At 34.3% G+C, this 24,277-nt stretch overlaps 3 protein-coding genes across 3 annotated transcripts; 2 read left to right on the top strand and 1 right to left on the bottom strand.

Annotated features, from left to right (window-relative positions):
• The first annotated feature begins 2,796 nt into the window (after positions 1-2,796).
• LOC113717883 (protein PLANT CADMIUM RESISTANCE 2-like) lies at positions 2,797-4,275 on the top strand. Its single transcript, XM_027242726.2, has 4 exons — positions 2,797-3,118; positions 3,551-3,622; positions 3,764-3,976; positions 4,067-4,275. Exons 1-4 carry the CDS (start codon positions 2,911-2,913, stop codon positions 4,141-4,143), a joined length of 570 nt encoding a protein of 189 aa, XP_027098527.2. The 5' UTR covers positions 2,797-2,910; the 3' UTR covers positions 4,144-4,275.
• A 7,764-nt stretch (positions 4,276-12,039) lies between these two features.
• On the top strand, positions 12,040-13,518 carry LOC113716178 (protein PLANT CADMIUM RESISTANCE 2-like). Its single transcript, XM_027240470.2, has 4 exons — positions 12,040-12,361; positions 12,794-12,865; positions 13,007-13,219; positions 13,310-13,518. The coding sequence occupies exons 1-4, from the start codon at positions 12,154-12,156 to the stop codon at positions 13,384-13,386; spliced, it is 570 nt and encodes a 189-aa protein (XP_027096271.1). The 5' UTR covers positions 12,040-12,153; the 3' UTR covers positions 13,387-13,518.
• Positions 13,519-20,046: 6,528 nt separating this feature from the next.
• On the bottom strand, positions 20,047-23,131 carry LOC140017030 (uncharacterized). The gene is made up of 3 exons (XM_072071387.1): positions 22,643-23,131; positions 22,329-22,534; positions 20,047-20,475 (listed from the first exon to the last, which is right to left on the bottom strand). The coding sequence occupies exons 1-3, from the start codon at positions 22,733-22,735 to the stop codon at positions 20,187-20,189; spliced, it is 588 nt and encodes a 195-aa protein (XP_071927488.1). The 5' UTR covers positions 22,736-23,131; the 3' UTR covers positions 20,047-20,186.
• Positions 23,132-24,277: the final 1,146 nt, after the last annotated feature.

The following is a 24,277-nucleotide window of genomic DNA, read 5'->3' as shown; positions in this document are numbered from 1 at the left end:
TCTACAACCAACCTTTATAAACTGCCAGTTGAAAAGCTATTGAGAACTATATCGTTCCGGAAATTCCAAAATGAGTGACATACGAATTAAAAGTAGTTTCTTTCTCGCTCTATTCGTATCATTGTACCATCTCCAGATCATCCATGTATCTGCAATTAATCTATTGCCTGAATATGAAGTTACCAAAGCTGGCGGGCTTCCAAATAATTCCAGTTATTTATTGCGCATTCATTGTCAATCTAAAGATGATGATCTTGGAAATTATGATCTACATACAAGTGAGCAATTTAGCTGGCATTTTACAATGAATTTTTGGTTCACAAACAAACTCTAGCGGCACTTTTGATCATTTGCCAAGCATCAATGTGGTAGGCATCCACTAGGAAATGAATGTCATTAGTTAGTAAAAGAGGATGGATTCAATTTTACAAAATGGGATTCTTTCCCACACCATATTGCAAAATTGCGAGATTGGCCACAGTAGTTGGTCAATTATCTTGATGTGATTCAAAAGACAGTTCCACTATATAAATAAATTTCTTCTAGATTACTTACTATTCCTTTGAATATACACACATCTTCCTTTCCTTATATCTAAACCTAGGATTAAAAGATAAATCAAACTGTTTGATACTTGAATTGAGTTCGATTTGATAAAAATTCATTCGAATTTTATTTGTCAACTAGTCAAGTTAAGGGTGAACAGTATTTTGTATTTTATATTAAATAATATTCAAGTTAGGGATGAACTTCCTTTCTTTCAAACTCGATTCAGCAAATAAACAAATCAAGTTTGAACAAAATTTCAAACTCATTCAAATAATTAAACAAGTCAAACACCTTAACCATGTTTTTGAATGTTTGAATGAGTTTGAAATTTGTTGGAATTTGATTTGTTTATTTGCCAAACAGAGTTTGAAATACACCCCTACCTAAACCATGTAATCTGGATATGCTTCATTTTTTTATAAATATACACATATCTTGTCTACCTTTCTTTACGCCTAATTCATGCAATCTAGATGTGCTTCAATTTTTATTTCTCTCTCTTTTTGTGGAACGAAGGATGCTTAAATTGCATAGAAATTAAATGCGATGAGTTTTGCTATCTTAATTTTGTCAAAACAACTGTTCAAAAATCATCGTCTCCTGTCCAATAGCGATATTTTGCTGCCGGATTGCCGCCAGCACACTCATCAACATTTTATTTGACCCAGCCCTCGTTAAGAAAGCTGGACTGAAGAATTTTGCATCCTTGCTACACCCGATACGCTTCGTTCTTAAAGATATTGTATTAATGATTTCCATATAAAATCAGTTCTGGATCAAAACATGAATTTTTTTTTTCTTTACGGTCAATTGCAACCAAGATGTACCTAGAATTGTCTAATGCAGTGAGTCATCAGCTTCCATTGAACATTCTTATCAGTCCCTCCTAGCAAGTTTGCTCCAGAAAATAACTACGTGTTCAACTTGAAATGAGAAAAAAAAAGGGGGGGGGGGGGGGGTTTGTCTCAATCCATGAAATACAACTGAGCATTCATTAAGATGGGATTCAGACATTAGTTTTTCACAAAAATAAAGTTAAATAAAAAATTAAATAAATGTAAGGGAGGACAGTAATATAAATAAATAAATATATATATTCACATGATAAATTTCGTAAAAATTAAATGTATTAAGGAATGCCTATTGGCACTTGTTAAATAAAAAAAGACCCAATTGAAAGAACTAAAAAGTTGAAACTCCAATAATCACAAACTGTCCCAACTCCAAACCAAAGGTCCCCACCTAATTTATGGGAAATGAAGCTCCAACGGGACGTTCGTATCGCTTTTTCAAATTAAATGACAGATTTTCAAAGACTAGTCTTGTAAGTGAACTATTCTTTTGCATGAGTATTATTTTCCACTAGAACATACTAAGTTCTCAAAATCAAGTTCTATTAGAATTTAGAAATCAAGGATTAAATATCAAGTTTTGGAAAGATGTTAAGGTTATAATAGGAAATTATGAGAGAAAAAATACAATTAATTATTGACAAATTTTTCTTCGTTTTTTGAGGGAAAAGAAAAATAATGAATTTGGATAAAGTTAATTTCTTAAAGTTAGACGAAATTGGTATATTTAATTACTAATACGTATTTTTGTCACCACTAGACCAATGTCCAATTGGACTTTCAACTCCAAAAAGTACGATGTTAATTCCTTGAGAATCACACGTCCAAAGCCTTTCTTCTTTGTTTCATAGACAAAAGGTGAAAACATTTTCACACCACTTTTTTGCTAAAATTCACATTTACTCAACAATTCAGAAATATATAGAAAGTCCTATCTTACCAAATCCTCAAAATTAGCCTTCTATCAGTCTCTTGGAGCCGTAGTTCTTCACTTCCTTGAACATCTCTCTTGGCGTGTGAAAATATATAGTAACAGCCACAGACAGGCAATTTCTGCAACGGTTGAATGAGATAGAGTCAATCCCTTGTAGTTTTTTTAACTTATCTCTTGTGGTTTTTTTAACTTATCTCTGGATTAGGTTCCAAATATTACCACGCGTTGAGGAAATCTTCCACTTACTTTTGCAAGACTTAAAGGGCGTCACCACCCACAGATGATTGTATTTTAGTTATTACTTTATAGACTTTGACTTTATTTTAATGCATTTTTATTTTACCAAAAGAAAAAAGGAAAGTTTCAAGAAATTGACATATTTCTCATAGACTCTTTCCCACAACAGGTGTATACAAATTCCTCACCTCTGCCTATATAATGGCCATTGGATCAAGCAATAAACATGCTCCAAAACCACTAGGAAACTCTTTCTTGATTACTAATGTTAATTGTCATCAAATCTCATTTGTGTACTGAAAAAATTGATTAACGGTTTTCACTATTGTTGATCAAAATATGTATTCTTCCAATCCCTATGAGTCTCAAAGGCCACCAGCGCCCTCGGCACCACCAACGCCACCGCCGGTGAAGGGCGTTCCGGTCATGCCCCAAAACTACAGTTATGGTGATAATTATAGGCCTCAAGCTCCAGGCCAGTTCCATGCTAATACACCAGGATCATGGTCTACCGGCCTTTGTGGCTGCTTTTCGGACGTATCAAATTGTAAGTTTAACCTATTCTCCGAAAACAATAGCAACTTTGATCCTTTATGTATTGGATAATTACTACTTTAGTCTCCTTAGTTTTCTGATGTCAAGACATTGGTAAAAGTACTGATCACAATTTAGTACATTTTCTTGATGTATGACTTAGTTACCCTCTTTTTTTTTTTTTTTTTTAATGATTTCCAGAGTTAGCATGCAATTCAATTAATTGCCTTCTTGAACTATATTGACTTTCAAGCTACACGGAATAAAAAAAAAAAGTTCGATTTGAAATCCATCTAGGGATAAAACTGAAAACAAGCTGTATTTTAGTGCCATACAAATAAATAGTTCTTTTGAAATTAATCATGAAAAGCTTATCATAGAATGAAATCTACTTTGTACACTGTTCTATAGCTGACGCATATATCTGTTCTCCAATTTGTTGCAGGTTGCATAACATGTTGGTGTCCCTGCATAACCTTTGGACAAATTGCAGAAATTGTAGACAAAGGAACAACTTGTAAGTTTGAAAATAACGAAAAATAAAATAAATTAATTTTAAAAATATTAATTACCATATATATATATATGTATTTTCCAATTCCTATGTACTACATAGGCCATACATAAATATTTAACTTGTACTATTGTGTGGCCGCAGCCTGTGGAACAAGTGGGGCACTTTATGGGTTACTAGCCTATCTTACCGGTTGTGCATGCATATATTCTTGCTTCTACCGCTCCAAAATGAGGCGGCAATATATGCTGCCTGAAAGCCCTTGTGGGGATTGCCTAGTTCATTTTTGTTGTGAAACTTGCGCCTTATGTCAAGAATATCGTGAGCTCAAAATTCGTGGATTCGACATGCCAATTGGTAATAATCAAGATATGTGAGTTTATTTTATTGTGGAATTTTTATTGGTTAATGATTTTAATTTTATTTGCTTTTCGTGAAATTTTTTAGGTTGGCAAGGAAATGTGGAGAAACAAAATGGTGGAGTGACAACTGCACCGAATTTCCAAGGAGTAATGAACCGATGAAGGCACCATAAAACAGTTGTGTCCTGTCTATCTATCATAAGTTCCGGAAAAGTTGGAAAGACAGTGTAGTACTTTTGACTTATGTAGAGATTATCAGCTGAATAAAAGTCTTACAATTTTTGTTGGATGGAAGACTTTGATGTTGAATATTTGTTCGTAATGGACTAATTTTTCTACGCCATAGACAGTTTCTTGTTCCTTCCACAACTCATATATTTGGAAATGACAACATAAGAGAAAAATGGAAGTCAACTAATGACAGACAAAGCATACCCCAGAATAAGATCATTTTCTTGCTAAATCTTCACAACAGGTTGTCTCCGTCAAGCCTTCTACTAAAAGTTTCTTTCTAACTCAGAGTGGCCAAACTAGAAAGCTTCCTTATACCCCAAAGTTATCTTTCTTTGTTTCCTTAGAAAGATGCATTCCTAGATTGGAGTTAGATTAGATTTCCAAGTGTTTTCTCAGAGATCACAGGCAAATTTTGACTTCAGCTTGTCTCGACCGAAGTTTAGCAACAAGGCTAGTTGCATGTCCGATTTTTCACTGCAAATCCAAAGAACCCAACATCCTAATCACAATGATTTGATTCTCTCCACCTGCATACTCTGGATTACCCGCAGCACATCAACATTGAGCCTGACCCAATTGTTTCGTAAAAATCACCAATTCAACATTCGAGTTTTAAGATTTTTCCGCGGGAACTGAACTAATTTTATTTTACCCAGCATGTCTCTGCAGTGCATTTGTATTTTTTTTTTTTTTTTTGTAGTAAGAGAAAGGATAAAGAAATTAGAATCTATGACCTCTAATTGGTGAGACAATACATTTGTATTGTTATTAAGTCGTCAATTGTAAATTTTAATGTAAGATTTTTTTTTTTTTCCCTGGTCAGATAATGATTTGAGAGTTTGAATGCAGTGCACTCTTTCGTGAGTTGTGCTTGTGGGGGTCGCACATGTTGAGTCTAGCAGAACTGGCCCGAAGTGGCATGCTGTTGAGTCGTCTCGTGACCCAATGTAAAATTCAATGACTGGAGCATGTAGCCCAACATGAAACTAGAAAGAAAACATTATTGTTGTGTCACTAGTCCTATACTTTCTGGTAAAGGTACATAAAGTAAAGGGATAATATTAGAAACCTCCCTGAGATTTCTCTTAACATCGCATGACGCTCTTAAAATTTTACAAACATTACTTTCCTCTCTTACTTTTGTTATTTATGTAACAAAATTTTTAAAACCATTAAACTACCCTTTTACTTGCTAAATAAAAATATTCCTAAACCACTTTGTTTATTTCAATAAAACCATTACCTATAAAACAATCTCTGCTAGTAGTACCACATCATAACGCTGTAGCGATATTTGAAAAATAAAAAAGATATTTGTAAAGAAATACACTTGCACCAATTTAACTCTATACGCTCAAAACTGATTTCTTATAAACTTAGGAAGGACGTTTTAATTTGGCGGTCAGAAAACTCTCTGGTAGTTAGGCGTGCCTACGTCAGGTGGTTATGTTTAAAGATCTTAATTTTTGTGGGTTGATTAGAAGACTCGAGGGTAGTTAAGTATGCCCATGCCAGATGGTCACGCTTAAAGATCTTAATTTCCGTGGATTGGTCAGAAGACTCAAAGACAGTTAGGCGTGCCCACGTCTAACGTAGTGGTAAAAAAAAAAGTTCTCCTTTCTTTCTCATCCTTTTCCTTTCTTTTTCTTTCTTTTTTTCTCTCTTCTTTTTCTTTCTTCTTTCTTTCTTTCTTCCATTCGAACACCACCACCGCCAGCCATCAACATACGTCGAGTTTCACAATCAATTGTCCCTCACCCGTAGCTATCCACGGCCCCCCAATTATCAGGAAAGTTCCGTTATTCCCATTACTTTTCTTTTATTCTTTATTACATTGGGGACAACGTAAGATTTAGGTATGAGGGGATAGCATATGATAATATATTGGTATTCAATTGAAAAAGTGCAAGTGTAGGCATTTTAAAAATTACCACTAATAATTGGCATATGTTTTAATTGTATCTTGGCAATAGAAGATTTGAATAATAGCCATTATTTGAATTTGATTGCTTGATTTGTTGTTTTCATGCTTGAGGACAAGCATGGTTTAGGTGTGAAAAAAATTGATAGGATGTGAAATTGTCATCCAATTTATGTTTATTTTTCCTTTTATTTTAGTTAAATATTATTTTAATTGATGGATTCTACTTATATTTGCTTAATGGTGCTAATTGTAGGAAAATAATCAAAACATGATTAAAAGGGGCAATTTTCAGCTAATTTGGTGGTGGCACATTCAAGCCCAGATTCTAGGGATTTAATGCACGTGAGTGATAGGTCATAATTTGTTGTTGAATTTATAATTATTGTTCCCTTGATTTTAGCCAAATATTATTTTAAATGTCGGATTCTATTTATATATGATTAATGATGCTAATTGTAGGAAAAGGAGCAAAACGTGACAAAAATGAACAATTTTTCAATTAATTTGATGGTGGCACGTTCAGAACTGATTTCCAAGTCCGAATCAAATTCAAGGCAGTATTGGAGGAAGATTTTGAAGATTTTAATTTTCATTATTAGTCTTAATATTGGATTAGGAAACTTGGAATATTATTTTTAGTAGTTTCCTTTTTATATTTTGGGAAACATATCTTATTATTAGTAGTTGAGATTGACTAGGAAACCAAGAATAAAAAAAGCCAGATTCCCGTGCGATTAAGAGTTCAACCAACAACAATTTCGATAGGGATTCTTTAGGGAGCATAAGACAGCCATCACTGGTTCATCCTTGGGAGTTTTTCGACTGGGGCTTGCTCTCATTAGTTTTAGAGGAAAACCAATTGTAACCAGATTCCATGGAGTCTGGTGGAATTTCTTTTAGGATGCATAGCTAAATCTCCATTTTCTAGTCAAGAGGACAATTGAAGATTTGGTCCAATAATAACTATGAGATCTAAATTATTTTAACTGTTTTCTTTATTTATTGGTATTTGTATGTTTTTTGCTTTTAATTGTTATAACTATCATGTACGATTGAATAGATGCGCAATATTTAATTATTCACGTAGGATATTTTGCTAATTAAGGGTAGTTGAATTCGTAATTGTTCAATTATCTCTGTCCCGGTAGCAACTGGCATAATTGGATTTATGTCAGAAAAATATACAATCTAATTTAAACAAACCCTCATAGCATGTTTGTTAGTTAAGATTGAGTTTTTCTAAATTTTAATGCAAATCAGAAATTAAATCATATGGTCGTACCTAAGATTGTTTCCGAGTTAGAAAAATAGTTAACGGTCATACCTTAACTATCGAAAAAGTAAGAAAAAACTGGTTGTTTATCGCGTGTATGACAACTATAACCAATCTATTAATAAATATTAGAATTATATGTGAATCGATGATCAGTGCATGAACCATTTTTGAAATGTACCATTGGTTAGAGTTTCTCCTATTATTTCTTCCAATTAATTATTTTTCGCATTTGATTTACTTAGTTAGCATTAATCCTGAAACCCCCCATTTGTCTTGACTCGAAAGGAAACGAACTTCTCCCCAGTTCCTGAGGAGACGACCCTACTTGTCACTGTCTACTAGTTAGTAAATTTTGTTAGTAATTAATTCTGGTACATCGAATTAAGCAAACTTCTCGAGAATATAGTGAATCAAGTAACCCATTGCACACCTAGTGTCCCTGTTCCAGTATCTAGAATTAATAATTGACAGTTTTCTGTGGTAGTTAGGTTTTATTATTATTATTGCACAGATTCGACACCTGTCAGTGATAAGCTTCAAAAAATGCATCAAGTAGTTGGTTACAAATTAAGAAGCTAGCGGGTCACTCCAAAGAAAAAAAAAGAAAACTGAGGAAGTTGACTTGTAATAGGGATTTATTCTAAGAAGTTGATTGGTATTAGAATACCAACCAATTAGGAGTCAAAGTAGGGAAAAAATCGTCAGACAATTTGTTTCCATCTTTTGTGTGGCTAGAGACGTGAAGGCATTGGACTTGGTCTTTACTTTCTCATTTGGCCGACTGGGAAAGGACACAGGAGGACAATTGCTTTCATTTTTATTTTTTTTCGTCTTTTACTTTTCCTTTTTGCCGACTTTTAGGGAGACAACAATTGTAAGATTCGAATAACTTTTCCGCATGGCTTGTTCTCCATCATTGGAGAACTGACTTTTTATTTCTAGTCAAGGGGACAACTGAAGATTTGGTTCAACAATAACTGTGAGATTTGAATTATTTTAACTGTTTCCTTCATTTATTGGTATTTGTATATTTTCTGCTTTTAATTGTTATAACTATTGTGTATAATTGAATAGATGCGCAAAATTTAATTATTCACACAGTTTATTTGCTAATTGGGGGGGAGTTAAATCCATAATTGTTTGATTATTTCCGTGCCGATAGCAACTGGCATAATTGGACTTATATCAGGAAAACATACGATCTAGTTTAAACAAACTCTCATAGCATATTTGTTAGTTAGGGTTGAATTTTTCTAATTCTTAATGCAATCTAGAAATTAAATCCTACGGTTGTATTTAGAGTTATTTCTTGATTAGAGAAATAGTTAATGGTCATACTTTGACTATCGAAAAAGTAAGGAAAAGTTGGTTGTTTATTACGTGTATGACAGCTATAACCAATCTATTAATGAATGTTGGAAGTATATTTGAATCGATGATCAGTTGTATGAACCATTTCTGAAGTGTATCCTTCGCTAGAGTTTCTCCAATTATTTCTCTCAATTAATTATTTTTCACAGTTAATTTATTAGTTAACAATTTATTAACATTGAACTCTCAAACCCCCGTTTGTCTTGGTTTGAAAAGAAACGAATTTCTCCTAGTTCCTGAGAAAACGACCCTGTTTGCCACTGTCTACTAGTTAGTAATTTTGTTAATTAGTCAATTCTGATATATCGGATTAAGCACACTCTTCAGAACCAGGGTGAATCAAGTAACACACTGCACATCTAAAATTCCTACTCCAGCACCTGGAATCGATTATTGACTGTTTTAGGTGGTAGTTAGATTTTTTTATTATTATTGCACCGGTTCGGCATATGTCAATTCTACAACCAACCTTTATAAACTGCCAGTTGAAAAGCTATTGAGAACTATATCGTTCCGGAAATTCCAAAATGAGTGACATACGAATTAAAAGTAGTTTCTTTCTCGCTCTATTCGTATCATTGTACCATCTCCAGATCATCCATGTATCTGCAATTAATCTATTGCCTGAATATGAAGTTACCAAAGCTGGCGGGCTTCCAAATAATTCCAGTTATTTATTGCGCATTCATTGTCAATCTAAAGATGATGATCTTGGAAATTATGATCTACATACAAGTGAGCAATTTAGCTGGCATTTTACAATGAATTTTTGGTTCACAAACAAACTCTAGCGGCACTTTTGATCATTTGCCAAGCATCAATGTGGTAGGCATCCACTAGGAAATGAATGTCATTAGTTAGTAAAAGAGGATGGATTCAATTTTACAAAATGGGATTCTTTCCCACACCATATTGCAAAATTGCGAGATTGGCCACAGTAGTTGGTCAATTATCTTGATGTGATTCAAAAGACAGTTCCACTATATAAATAAATTTCTTCTAGATTACTTACTATTCCTTTGAATATACACACATCTTCCTTTCCTTATATCTAAACCTAGGATTAAAAGATAAATCAAACTGTTTGATACTTGAATTGAGTTCGATTTGATAAAAATTCATTCGAATTTTATTTGTCAACTAGTCAAGTTAAGGGTGAACAGTATTTTGTATTTTATATTAAATAATATTCAAGTTAGGGATGAACTTCCTTTCTTTCAAACTCGATTCAGCAAATAAACAAATCAAGTTTGAACAAAATTTCAAACTCATTCAAATAATTAAACAAGTCAAACACCTTAACCATGTTTTTGAATGTTTGAATGAGTTTGAAATTTGTTGGAATTTGATTTGTTTATTTGCCAAACAGAGTTTGAAATACACCCCTACCTAAACCATGTAATCTGGATATGCTTCATTTTTTTATAAATATACACATATCTTGTCTACCTTTCTTTACGCCTAATTCATGCAATCTAGATGTGCTTCAATTTTTATTTCTCTCTCTTTTTGTGGAACGAAGGATGCTTAAATTGCATAGAAATTAAATGCGATGAGTTTTGCTATCTTAATTTTGTCAAAACAACTGTTCAAAAATCATCGTCTCCTGTCCAATAGCGATATTTTGCTGCCGGATTGCCGCCAGCACACTCATCAACATTTTATTTGACCCAGCCCTCGTTAAGAAAGCTGGACTGAAGAATTTTGCATCCTTGCTACACCCGATACGCTTCGTTCTTAAAGATATTGTATTAATGATTTCCATATAAAATCAGTTCTGGATCAAAACATGAATTTTTTTTTTCTTTACGGTCAATTGCAACCAAGATGTACCTAGAATTGTCTAATGCAGTGAGTCATCAGCTTCCATTGAACATTCTTATCAGTCCCTCCTAGCAAGTTTGCTCCAGAAAATAACTACGTGTTCAACTTGAAATGAGAAAAAAAAAGGGGGGGGGGGGGGGGTTTGTCTCAATCCATGAAATACAACTGAGCATTCATTAAGATGGGATTCAGACATTAGTTTTTCACAAAAATAAAGTTAAATAAAAAATTAAATAAATGTAAGGGAGGACAGTAATATAAATAAATAAATATATATATTCACATGATAAATTTCGTAAAAATTAAATGTATTAAGGAATGCCTATTGGCACTTGTTAAATAAAAAAAGACCCAATTGAAAGAACTAAAAAGTTGAAACTCCAATAATCACAAACTGTCCCAACTCCAAACCAAAGGTCCCCACCTAATTTATGGGAAATGAAGCTCCAACGGGACGTTCGTATCGCTTTTTCAAATTAAATGACAGATTTTCAAAGACTAGTCTTGTAAGTGAACTATTCTTTTGCATGAGTATTATTTTCCACTAGAACATACTAAGTTCTCAAAATCAAGTTCTATTAGAATTTAGAAATCAAGGATTAAATATCAAGTTTTGGAAAGATGTTAAGGTTATAATAGGAAATTATGAGAGAAAAAATACAATTAATTATTGACAAATTTTTCTTCGTTTTTTGAGGGAAAAGAAAAATAATGAATTTGGATAAAGTTAATTTCTTAAAGTTAGACGAAATTGGTATATTTAATTACTAATACGTATTTTTGTCACCACTAGACCAATGTCCAATTGGACTTTCAACTCCAAAAAGTACGATGTTAATTCCTTGAGAATCACACGTCCAAAGCCTTTCTTCTTTGTTTCATAGACAAAAGGTGAAAACATTTTCACACCACTTTTTTGCTAAAATTCACATTTACTCAACAATTCAGAAATATATAGAAAGTCCTATCTTACCAAATCCTCAAAATTAGCCTTCTATCAGTCTCTTGGAGCCGTAGTTCTTCACTTCCTTGAACATCTCTCTTGGCGTGTGAAAATATATAGTAACAGCCACAGACAGGCAATTTCTGCAACGGTTGAATGAGATAGAGTCAATCCCTTGTAGTTTTTTTAACTTATCTCTTGTGGTTTTTTTAACTTATCTCTGGATTAGGTTCCAAATATTACCACGCGTTGAGGAAATCTTCCACTTACTTTTGCAAGACTTAAAGGGCGTCACCACCCACAGATGATTGTATTTTAGTTATTACTTTATAGACTTTGACTTTATTTTAATGCATTTTTATTTTACCAAAAGAAAAAAGGAAAGTTTCAAGAAATTGACATATTTCTCATAGACTCTTTCCCACAACAGGTGTATACAAATTCCTCACCTCTGCCTATATAATGGCCATTGGATCAAGCAATAAACATGCTCCAAAACCACTAGGAAACTCTTTCTTGATTACTAATGTTAATTGTCATCAAATCTCATTTGTGTACTGAAAAAATTGATTAACGGTTTTCACTATTGTTGATCAAAATATGTATTCTTCCAATCCCTATGAGTCTCAAAGGCCACCAGCGCCCTCGGCACCACCAACGCCACCGCCGGTGAAGGGCGTTCCGGTCATGCCCCAAAACTACAGTTATGGTGATAATTATAGGCCTCAAGCTCCAGGCCAGTTCCATGCTAATACACCAGGATCATGGTCTACCGGCCTTTGTGGCTGCTTTTCGGACGTATCAAATTGTAAGTTTAACCTATTCTCCGAAAACAATAGCAACTTTGATCCTTTATGTATTGGATAATTACTACTTTAGTCTCCTTAGTTTTCTGATGTCAAGACATTGGTAAAAGTACTGATCACAATTTAGTACATTTTCTTGATGTATGACTTAGTTACCCTCTTTTTTTTTTTTTTTTTTAATGATTTCCAGAGTTAGCATGCAATTCAATTAATTGCCTTCTTGAACTATATTGACTTTCAAGCTACACGGAATAAAAAAAAAAAGTTCGATTTGAAATCCATCTAGGGATAAAACTGAAAACAAGCTGTATTTTAGTGCCATACAAATAAATAGTTCTTTTGAAATTAATCATGAAAAGCTTATCATAGAATGAAATCTACTTTGTACACTGTTCTATAGCTGACGCATATATCTGTTCTCCAATTTGTTGCAGGTTGCATAACATGTTGGTGTCCCTGCATAACCTTTGGACAAATTGCAGAAATTGTAGACAAAGGAACAACTTGTAAGTTTGAAAATAACGAAAAATAAAATAAATTAATTTTAAAAATATTAATTACCATATATATATATATGTATTTTCCAATTCCTATGTACTACATAGGCCATACATAAATATTTAACTTGTACTATTGTGTGGCCGCAGCCTGTGGAACAAGTGGGGCACTTTATGGGTTACTAGCCTATCTTACCGGTTGTGCATGCATATATTCTTGCTTCTACCGCTCCAAAATGAGGCGGCAATATATGCTGCCTGAAAGCCCTTGTGGGGATTGCCTAGTTCATTTTTGTTGTGAAACTTGCGCCTTATGTCAAGAATATCGTGAGCTCAAAATTCGTGGATTCGACATGCCAATTGGTAATAATCAAGATATGTGAGTTTATTTTATTGTGGAATTTTTATTGGTTAATGATTTTAATTTTATTTGCTTTTCGTGAAATTTTTTAGGTTGGCAAGGAAATGTGGAGAAACAAAATGGTGGAGTGACAACTGCACCGAATTTCCAAGGAGTAATGAACCGATGAAGGCACCATAAAACAGTTGTGTCCTGTCTATCTATCATAAGTTCCGGAAAAGTTGGAAAGACAGTGTAGTACTTTTGACTTATGTAGAGATTATCAGCTGAATAAAAGTCTTACAATTTTTGTTGGATGGAAGACTTTGATGTTGAATATTTGTTCGTAATGGACTAATTTTTCTACGCCATAGACAGTTTCTTGTTCCTTCCACAACTCATATATTTGGAAATGACAACATAAGAGAAAAATGGAAGTCAACTAATGACAGACAAAGCATACCCCAGAATAAGATCATTTTCTTGCTAAATCTTCACAACAGGTTGTCTCCGTCAAGCCTTCTACTAAAAGTTTCTTTCTAACTCAGAGTGGCCAAACTAGAAAGCTTCCTTATACCCCAAAGTTATCTTTCTTTGTTTCCTTAGAAAGATGCATTCCTAGATTGGAGTTAGATTAGATTTCCAAGTGTTTTCTCAGAGATCACAGGCAAATTTTGACTTCAGCTTGTCTCGACCGAAGTTTAGCAACAAGGCTAGTTGCATGTCCGATTTTTCACTGCAAATCCAAAGAACCCAACATCCTAATCACAATGATTTGATTCTCTCCACCTGCATACTCTGGATTACCCGCAGCACATCAACATTGAGCCTGACCCAATTGTTTCGTAAAAATCACCAATTCAACATTCGAGTTTTAAGATTTTTCCGCGGGAACTGAACTAATTTTATTTTACCCAGCATGTCTCTGCAGTGCATTTGTATTTTTTTTTTTTTTTTTGTAGTAAGAGAAAGGATAAAGAAATTAGAATCTATGACCTCTAATTGGTGAGACAATACATTTGTATTGTTATTAAGTCGTCAATTGTAAATTTTAATGTAAGATTTTTTTTTTTTTCCCTGGTCAGATAATGATTTGAGAGTTTGAATGCAGTGCACTCTTTCGTGAGTTGTGCTTGTGGGGGTCGCACATGTTGAGTCTAGCAGAACTGGCCCGAAGTGGCATGCTGTTGAGTCGTCTCGTGACCCAATGTAAAATTCAATGACTGGAGCATGTAGCCCAACATGAAACTAGAAAGAAAACATTATTGTTGTGTCACTAGTCCTATACTTTCTGGTAAAGGTACATAAAGTAAAGGGATAATATTAGAAACCTCCCTGAGATTTCTCTTAACATCGCATGACGCTCTTAAAATTTTACAAACATTACTTTCCTCTCTTACTTTTGTTATTTATGTAACAAAATTTTTAAAACCATTAAACTACCCTTTTACTTGCTAAATAAAAATATTCCTAAACCACTTTGTTTATTTCAATAAAACCATTACCTATAAAACAATCTCTGCTAGTAGTACCACATCATAACGCTGTAGCGATATTTGAAAAATAAAAAAGATATTTGTAAAGAAATACACTTGCACCAATTTAACTCTATACGCTCAAAACTGATTTCTTATAAACTTAGGAAGGACGTTTTAATTTGGCGGTCAGAAAACTCTCTGGTAGTTAGGCGTGCCTACGTCAGGTGGTTATGTTTAAAGATCTTAATTTTTGTGGGTTGATTAGAAGACTCGAGGGTAGTTAAGTATGCCCATGCCAGATGGTCACGCTTAAAGATCTTAATTTCCGTGGATTGGTCAGAAGACTCAAAGACAGTTAGGCGTGCCCACGTCTAACGTAGTGGTAAAAAAAAAAGTTCTCCTTTCTTTCTCATCCTTTTCCTTTCTTTTTCTTTCTTTTTTTCTCTCTTCTTTTTCTTTCTTCTTTCTTTCTTTCTTCCATTCGAACACCACCACCGCCAGCCATCAACATACGTCGAGTTTCACAATCAATTGTCCCTCACCCGTAGCTATCCACGGCCCCCCAATTATCAGGAAAGTTCCGTTATTCCCATTACTTTTCTTTTATTCTTTATTACATTGGGGACAACGTAAGATTTAGGTATGAGGGGATAGCATATGATAATATATTGGTATTCAATTGAAAAAGTGCAAGTGTAGGCATTTTAAAAATTACCACTAATAATTGGCATATGTTTTAATTGTATCTTGGCAATAGAAGATTTGAATAATAGCCATTATTTGAATTTGATTGCTTGATTTGTTGTTTTCATGCTTGAGGACAAGCATGGTTTAGGTGTGAAAAAAATTGATAGGATGTGAAATTGTCATCCAATTTATGTTTATTTTTCCTTTTATTTTAGTTAAATATTATTTTAATTGATGGATTCTACTTATATTTGCTTAATGGTGCTAATTGTAGGAAAATAATCAAAACATGATTAAAAGGGGCAATTTTCAGCTAATTTGGTGGTGGCACATTCAAGCCCAGATTCTAGGGATTTAATGCACGTGAGTGATAGGTCATAATTTGTTGTTGAATTTATAATTATTGTTCCCTTGATTTTAGCCAAATATTATTTTAAATGTCGGATTCTATTTATATATGATTAATGATGCTAATTGTAGGAAAAGGAGCAAAACGTGACAAAAATGAACAATTTTTCAATTAATTTGATGGTGGCACGTTCAGAACTGATTTCCAAGTCCGAATCAAATTCAAGGCAGTATTGGAGGAAGATTTTGAAGATTTTAATTTTCATTATTAGTCTTAATATTGGATTAGGAAACTTGGAATATTATTTTTAGTAGTTTCCTTTTTATATTTTGGGAAACATATCTTATTATTAGTAGTTGAGATTGACTAGGAAACCAAGAATAAAAAAAGCCAGATTCCCGTGCGATTAAGAGTTCAACCAACAACAATTTCGATAGGGATTCTTTAGGGAGCATAAGACAGCCATCACTGGTTCATCCTTGGGAGTTTTTCGACTGGGGCTTGCTCTCATTAGTTTTAGAGGAAAACCAATTGTAACCAGATTCCATGGAGTCTGGTGGAATTTCTTTTAGGATGCATAGCTAAATCTCCATTTTCTAGTCAAGAGGACAATTGAAGATTTGGTCCAATAATAACTATGAGATCTAAATTATTTTAACTGTTTTCTTTATTTATTGGTATTTGTATGTTTTTTGCTTTTAATTGTTATAACTATCATGTACGATTGAATAGATGCGCAATATTTAATTATTCACGTAGGATATTTTGCTAATTAAGGGTAGTTGAATTCGTAATTGTTCAATTATCTCTGTCCCGGTAGCAACTGGCATAATTGGATTTATGTCAGAAAAATATACAATCTAATTTAAACAAACCCTCATAGCATGTTTGTTAGTTAAGATTGAGTTTTTCTAAATTTTAATGCAAATCAGAAATTAAATCATATGGTCGTACCTAAGATTGTTTCCGAGTTAGAAAAATAGTTAACGGTCATACCTTAACTATCGAAAAAGTAAGAAAAAACTGGTTGTTTATCGCGTGTATGACAACTATAACCAATCTATTAATAAATATTAGAATTATATGTGAATCGATGATCAGTGCATGAACCATTTTTGAAATGTACCATTGGTTAGAGTTTCTCCTATTATTTCTTCCAATTAATTATTTTTCGCATTTGATTTACTTAGTTAGCATTAATCCTGAAACCCCCCATTTGTCTTGACTCGAAAGGAAACGAACTTCTCCCCAGTTCCTGAGGAGACGACCCTACTTGTCACTGTCTACTAGTTAGTAAATTTTGTTAGTAATTAATTCTGGTACATCGAATTAAGCAAACTTCTCGAGAATATAGTGAATCAAGTAACCCATTGCACACCTAGTGTCCCTGTTCCAGTATCTAGAATTAATAATTGACAGTTTTCTGTGGTAGTTAGGTTTTATTATTATTATTGCACAGATTCGACACCTGTCAGTGATAAGCTTCAAAAAATGCATCAAGTAGTTGGTTACAAATTAAGAAGCTAGCGGGTCACTCCAAAGAAAAAAAAAGAAAACTGAGGAAGTTGACTTGTAATAGGGATTTATTCTAAGAAGTTGATTGGTATTAGAATACCAACCAATTAGGAGTCAAAGTAGGGAAAAAATCGTCAGACAATTTGTTTCCATCTTTTGTGTGGCTAGAGACGTGAAGGCATTGGACTTGGTCTTTACTTTCTCATTTGGCCGACTGGGAAAGGACACAGGAGGACAATTGCTTTCATTTTTATTTTTTTTCGTCTTTTACTTTTCCTTTTTGCCGACTTTTAGGGAGACAACAATTGTAAGATTCGAATAACTTTTCCGCATGGCTTGTTCTCCATCATTGGAGAACTGACTTTTTATTTCTAGTCAAGGGGACAACTGAAGATTTGGTTCAACAATAACTGTGAGATTTGAATTATTTTAACTGTTTCCTTCATTTATTGGTATTTGTATATTTTCTGCTTTTAATTGTTATAACTATTGTGTATAATTGAATAGATGCGCAAAATTTAATTATTCACACAGTTTATTTGCTAATTGGGGGGGAGTTAAATCCATAATTGTTTGATTATTTCCGTGCCGATAGCAACTGGCATAATTGGACTTATATCAGGAAAACATACGATCTAGTTTAAACAAACTCTCATAGCATATTTGTTAGTTAGGGTTGAATTTTTCTAATTCTTAATGCAATCTAGAAATTAAATCCTACGGTTGTATTTAGAGTTATTTCTTGATTAGAGAAATAGTTAATGGTCATACTTTGACTATCGAAAAAGTAAGGAAAAGTTGGTTGTTTATTACGTGTATGACAGCTATAACCAATCTATTAATGAATGTTGGAAGTATATTTGAATCGATGATCAGTTGTATGAACCATTTCTGAAGTGTATCCTTCGCTAGAGTTTCTCCAATTATTTCTCTCAATTAATTATTTTTCACAGTTAATTTATTAGTTAACAATTTATTAACATTGAACTCTCAAACCCCCGTTTGTCTTGGTTTGAAAAGAAACGAATTTCTCCTAGTTCCTGAGAAAACGACCCTGTTTGCCACTGTCTACTAGTTAGTAATTTTGTTAATTAGTCAATTCTGATATATCGGATTAAGCACACTCTTCAGAACCAGGGTGAATCAAGTAACACACTGCACATCTAAAATTCCTACTCCAGCACCTGGAATCGATTATTGACTGTTTTAGGTGGTAGTTAGATTTTTTTATTATTATTGCACCGGTTCGGCATATGTCAATTCTACAACCAACCTTTATAAACTGCCAGTTGAAAAGCTATTGAGAACTATATCGTTCCGGAAATTCCAAAATGAGTGACATACGAATTAAAAGTAGTTTCTTTCTCGCTCTATTCGTATCATTGTACCATCTCCAGATCATCCATGTATCTGCAATTAATCTATTGCCTGAATATGAAGTTACCAAAGCTGGCGGGCTTCCAAATAATTCCAGTTATTTATTGCGCATTCATTGTCAATCTAAAGATGATGATCTTGGAAATTATGATCTACATACAAGTGAGCAATTTAGCTGGCATTTTACAATGAATTTTTGGTTCACAAACAAACTCTAGCGGCACTTTTGATCATTTGCCAAGCATCAATGTGGTAGGCATCCACTAGGAAATGAATGTCATTAGTTAGTAAAAGAGGATGGATTCAATTTTACAAAATGGGATTCTTTCCCACACCATATTGCAAAATTGCGAGATTGGCCACAGTAGTTGGTCAATTATCTTGATGTGATTCAAAAGACAGTTCCACTATATAAATAAATTTCTTCTAGATTACTTACTATTCCTTTGAATATACACACATCTTCCTTTCCTTATATCTAAACCTAGGATTAAAAGATAAATCAAACTGTTTGATACTTGAATTGAGTTCGATTTGATAAAAATTCATTCGAATTTTATTTGTCAACTAGTCAAGTTAAGGGTGAACAGTATTTTGTATTTTATATTAAATAATATTCAAGTTAGGGATGAACTTCCTTTCTTTCAAACTCGATTCAGCAAATAAACAAATCAAGTTTGAACAAAATTTCAAACTCATTCAAATAATTAAACAAGTCAAACACCTTAACCATGTTTTTGAATGTTTGAATGAGTTTGAAATTTGTTGGAATTTGATTTGTTTATTTGCCAAACAGAGTTTGAAATACACCCCTACCTAAACCATGTAATCTGGATATGCTTCATTTTTTTATAAATATACACATATCTTGTCTACCTTTCTTTACGCCTAATTCATGCAATCTAGATGTGCTTCAATTTTTATTTCTCTCTCTTTTTGTGGAACGAAGGATGCTTAAATTGCATAGAAATTAAATGCGATGAGTTTTGCTATCTTAATTTTGTCAAAACAACTGTTCAAAAATCATCGTCTCCTGTCCAATAGCGATATTTTGCTGCCGGATTGCCGCCAGCACACTCATCACGAATTAAATAAAGCTCATTCGTAAAAAGCTCATTCTTGTTCACGTAGGTTAAATGGATCGGGTCTAAGCCACTCCACACCAATTATCATTTTTAATAAAGAGCCATCTAATTTTCGAGATGGTTTGTAGGTGTGTCTTTCTTTCTTGCTCAAAATGGTCATTTAATTTTTGGGATTGTTTGTAGGTGTGTTCTTTCTTGCCCAAAATAGAAAACCATTTTTAGTGTTTTGCTCGGAGCTTTCTTAAATGATTCTGCAATTGATTTCTAAGGACAGTGTCAGAGTAAGGTTTAGCTGAGAAGAAGTGATTTTATCTACTAACATCCAACAAAGGACTAAAGAAAGGAAAACCCTCGGGAAAAACCTCTGAAGTGCAAACCTTTTCCTATAGACAGATACTTTAGATACATAGCTCATTAAGGACCTTTCCAGATCTTCTAATTTTCATCAAAAACATACCCCAGAAACTATTGATACACAAGCACTACAACCAAACCATGATTAGACCTTCAATTCCTGTTGATTCTCCATATAATGGGATGTTGTCATTCCAAGTCCTTCAGTGTTTTGCTTTTCCCATCCACCTGTATCTGCCTTGGCATGAGACCAGTAGTAGAAAATGGAGCCTATCATGGATAGCAAGGTCAATGCAGCCCCAGCAGCAAAAACACCTTTGCGAAGGGTAGCACAGGACAAGTCATTACCACCAAATATGCCTCGGTATTTAGTATGGTAAGCATTCCTAGCTGAGCCAGCCAGTAAGCATGCTTCGGCTCCCAAAAAGCTTACCCTGTGCATTTCTTTCAGTTATTAACGGGCAAGAAAAACAATAAAACACGTTGACACACTTAGCTAATCCAAAGAATTTATGGAGTGAAGAATTTAATAGTCACTATGAGGTGCCCTCATGAAATAATGAGGAGAAAGGAGGAAAGAACAGAATGAAACAGAGTTTGAAAAATCATGTTATTTCAATCAGAAATATCACGCGATAACCAAGCAGCTGCAAAGAAAGAACACTAATGCAATGGAAAAGAACACCAACTGCTCTCGCCAGCTCCATTTTGAACAAAATTAAGAGCTTCGAAGATCAAATTCTGTTTTGCAGGTGTGCCAAAAAAAAAAAAAGGCTTAGCCGGGCCTGCAGAAATTATTGACTGAATGAAACTTTATTGAATCCAAAAACACAAAAAACATGACAAAGAAGGGGAGAAACAAGAATCTCTACCCTCCAGAATAAAGGAAAAGAAGAATCAAAGAACAAGAGAGAACTAGGGGAATGGCAAAACAAAGGAAGCATGCTTAATCAAAGCATGAAATTTCTGGATCTGACCAGTCAATTTATGAAGCAACCTTAGGGAATTAGTTTATACAAGTTCAGCGGAACCATCCAAAGTATACTTCAAGAGAATTGAGATCATAAATGTCATAAGAATTTTTATTTCTAGGAACGCCAAAAAATATCTTCACAAAATGTGAAAACAGGGTTCAGATTCCACCTTTAAACTTTTGGACATGCATACAAACCAGGAAAAAGTGAAATAGCTCAACAAGAATCTCTAGAATTTTATCTTCTCACTCTGATCTAACTTCTGAATATGCATAAACTATTTTTGCCCAGTAATTTTATGCACATTACTTGGTTACCTAATACAGATATCTTACCCCAAACTAAACCAAGAAAGGCACATGCGTTGGGATTTCAATGGCAGCAAGAATCAGGAAGCAAACAATGCTGATCAAATTTTGTTGAAAGACATCCAGCTTCATGCAAATTCCCAAAATTTATCTACTAGAAAGTATAAGAATGGATGAAACCCTGTTCTCCAACTACTACCACCCTCATTGACAGAAGAAAGGAGCAGATGAGCAAAATTACAACCACACACGTGAATGCATTTTATACAAGGAACGGCTGAAATTCAACATGCATATCAAACCATACGTGACATGTGCAAAAGTTGAATAGATGGAACCATTAATTTTCTGTAGCAACGAAAAACATGTCATGACATGGAACGCATAACAGGACAGTTCCCAAACTTCTTCAGTTCCAAGTAAGGGCATGTTTATTTGATGAAACCTTTGCTCAAAATAATCTTATGGCCGATTGTGGAATGAGAAAACAATACATACCCTACCAGAAGATTTGCAATTTCTATGCCAGTTGATGCATGAATTCTACCATACAGGTATTGTACACATATTCAAAACATCACATACAAAATGCTCTAAGCAAAACTGCATACAATTATTCGCTAGAAACAGAACCTAAATGCTGAATGATGTCACAAGTTTATCCCAACAGAGAATTTGACCCCACCACAATGACAAATTATCTCCTAGCCCATCCTGCCAGATTAAGAATTTAAAAAACCAACAGCCAAACTCCAATTATTGCAAGTAAAAATATTTCACATGCAGCTGTGCAGATCATTACTGGAATAGTTAGTGTTGAGAATTATTCTACCACCAAGGCACCAACTATCACCAGCCAACAGGGAGGTGGGGCCCAACTCCAACTCATAGACTCGCTGGAATCAACAATGCTCCACTCTCCCAGTGGCAAACGTAGTAAATCCAAAGCAGAAGGCAAGGACATGATAGTAAATTGGAAAAAAAAAATAAACCAGGGATCATTACCAAGAAAAGATGAAGAAGAAAACAGCACAGGTAGTAGACCGTCCACCCATCATCCCTTTCCCAAAACACAAGCACTTAGTAACGCCGTTAAGCACCGTTTGACTAATTAACAGCAACCCAAACGCCGATAACCCGTAGACGGTCGAAGCATCCGTACCGTACACGCAGTAAGTCGTTTCATCGTACTTATCCGGCATAACATTAGCCTTATCGAACATTAAAAGCCAGGAAAAAAAAAATTAGAACTTTAACTGAGTTTCCATAAAACAAAGAGAACCCAGATGCTATTTTTGGAAATGGAGTAAAGGGGTTACCGTGCTTCGACGCCGTTCAGCTCCGATAGCGAGAACGAAGGCTATGAGGTGAAGAGATGTTATAATTACCAAAATGGGGATGGAAACTCCCATTTTTTTCAGCTGTTATCTCCTACTAATTTCTCACGAACAAGAAGCAACGCACAGTCCTCAATAACTGGAACTTCTTTTCTTTTTTTGCTTTCTTTAGAAGTGTAATGTATGTATAATTGCACAAACTTCTTTTTTTTTTGGGGTGAAGGGAATTGTTTGTGGGGCTACAGGTTTTGCGTTTTGGAATACGGAAACTTTTCTTTTTAGGTGGGATGCTTTTTTTTCCCTTGTTTCGGCTCGGTGGGTGGGCGTTATAGTATATGGTTTGCTTTTTGGATGGATTCGTGGAAAAAATAACCAGTGCAGCCTGCCGGCTTGAGGAAACCGAAATAATAAGGCTTGATGACGATAATTTATCAGGAATTTAGGAGAGAGGAAAGGTGTCGGTGAGGGGAACTCTTGGGGTCCAGTTGTTTTTCAATTTTTTTTTTGGTGAGGTTTTGCCGGTTTCTGGCAGTATTAAGTAAAGTGTACTTTGTTTAAGTGGAAGGTGAATGTATATGGAAATGTTTTGGCAATGCATGATTGGAACATGACATGGTTGATCTGTACTCGAAGACGACGACAGCTGCAGCAGTACCGATTCTTTGAGTTTAATGACTTTGATGATTGAATTTAGTTTCTGAGAGCCACCTATGGCATTAACATTTATTGTGTTAAGTTTGGCTACCGCGGTACCCGTGCTAGTTCCCTTGTTTTCTTCCCTTGTTTAGTCCAAGTATTTTCGATGTTGCTATTGATGCACACAATTATGTACAGTAAAAGATGTATTCGAGGTTCGATTTAAAATTAGAAAGAAAAATTTGCTAAATAGCTACTTAGTTTAGACGATTGAATGGAGGCTGGAGCCAGTTTAACCTTGAAGCCTTGATCTGTTCGTGGAGGATATCTTTCAATACTATTGTAAATCTCAGGGATATGGGTATCTTTGCTCTCTCGTAATGAACTTCTTCTTGGAGAACATATTAATTAAGATGAAAGCACAATTTGTTTGTTTTCCTTTTGTTTTTCATATCATTGTTGGCTAAGCCACTAAATGCCTAATCTTCTACATTCTTGCAACAGCACCACACTCTTATTTTATGTAAACGGACTTTTCAATCTGTAATGCTTTTTTATCGGGGGATTCACCCTGTCTAAATAAACTTCATTGGCTGCTTTTGAAGAAAAGGAACTCAAAAGCATCATCCCTAGCTCAAAGTACGAAAAACAAATGAAAAGTAAGGACGAGCAACAGAAGGTAACAGAATATGCATGGCAAATTAGAGCTAATCATGCAAATGAACCATGAAATGCAAAGGGATCAGACTAAGTATTTAACTAGCCATAGCCTGTAGATGTATTTCTACCTTCACAGAGTCAATTAACAAGAAGTTCATACATGTTATTTTCATAGACCAAATCATATTTGAAAACTGAAATTTGATGAAAGCACATTTCACCATCTAAGCACTGACAGATCAGATCCTTGATGATTGATCAAGTTTTCTAATGCATCGTGCCATTCTTCTCTCCGAAGTCCTCCCATGCCAAAGCCTTTGG

The sequence above is a fragment of the Coffea arabica genome, chromosome 11c (genome assembly GCF_036785885.1).
Source record: "Coffea arabica cultivar ET-39 chromosome 11c, Coffea Arabica ET-39 HiFi, whole genome shotgun sequence".
NCBI classification, from domain to species: Eukaryota; Viridiplantae; Streptophyta; class Magnoliopsida; order Gentianales; family Rubiaceae; genus Coffea; species Coffea arabica.
The sequence above is the reverse complement of the archived record's forward strand: the minus strand, read 5'-3'. Positions and strand labels throughout refer to the sequence as shown.

Coding starts and splice junctions, on each gene's coding strand:
- LOC113717883 (XM_027242726.2), top strand. CDS start 2,911: ATGTATTCTTCCAATCCCTATGAGTCTCAAAGGCCACCAGCGCCCTCG. Junction 3,119..3,550: donor CTTTTCGGACGTATCAAATT/GTAAGTTTAACC, acceptor AATTTGTTGCAG/GTTGCATAACATGTTGGTGT. Junction 3,623..3,763: donor TGTAGACAAAGGAACAACTT/GTAAGTTTGAAA, acceptor GTGTGGCCGCAG/CCTGTGGAACAAGTGGGGCA.
- LOC113716178 (XM_027240470.2), top strand. CDS start 12,154: ATGTATTCTTCCAATCCCTATGAGTCTCAAAGGCCACCAGCGCCCTCG. Junction 12,362..12,793: donor CTTTTCGGACGTATCAAATT/GTAAGTTTAACC, acceptor AATTTGTTGCAG/GTTGCATAACATGTTGGTGT. Junction 13,220..13,309: donor TGGATTCGACATGCCAATTG/GTAATAATCAAG, acceptor GAAATTTTTTAG/GTTGGCAAGGAAATGTGGAG.
- LOC140017030 (XM_072071387.1), bottom strand. CDS start 22,735: ATGGGAGTTTCCATCCCCATTTTGGTAATTATAACATCTCTTCACCTC. Junction 22,535..22,642: donor CTGAACGGCGTCGAAGCACG/GTAACCCCTTTA, acceptor ATGTTCGATAAG/GCTAATGTTATGCCGGATAA. Junction 20,476..22,328: donor TTCTTCTTCATCTTTTCTTG/GTAATGATCCCT, acceptor AGAAATGCACAG/GGTAAGCTTTTTGGGAGCCG.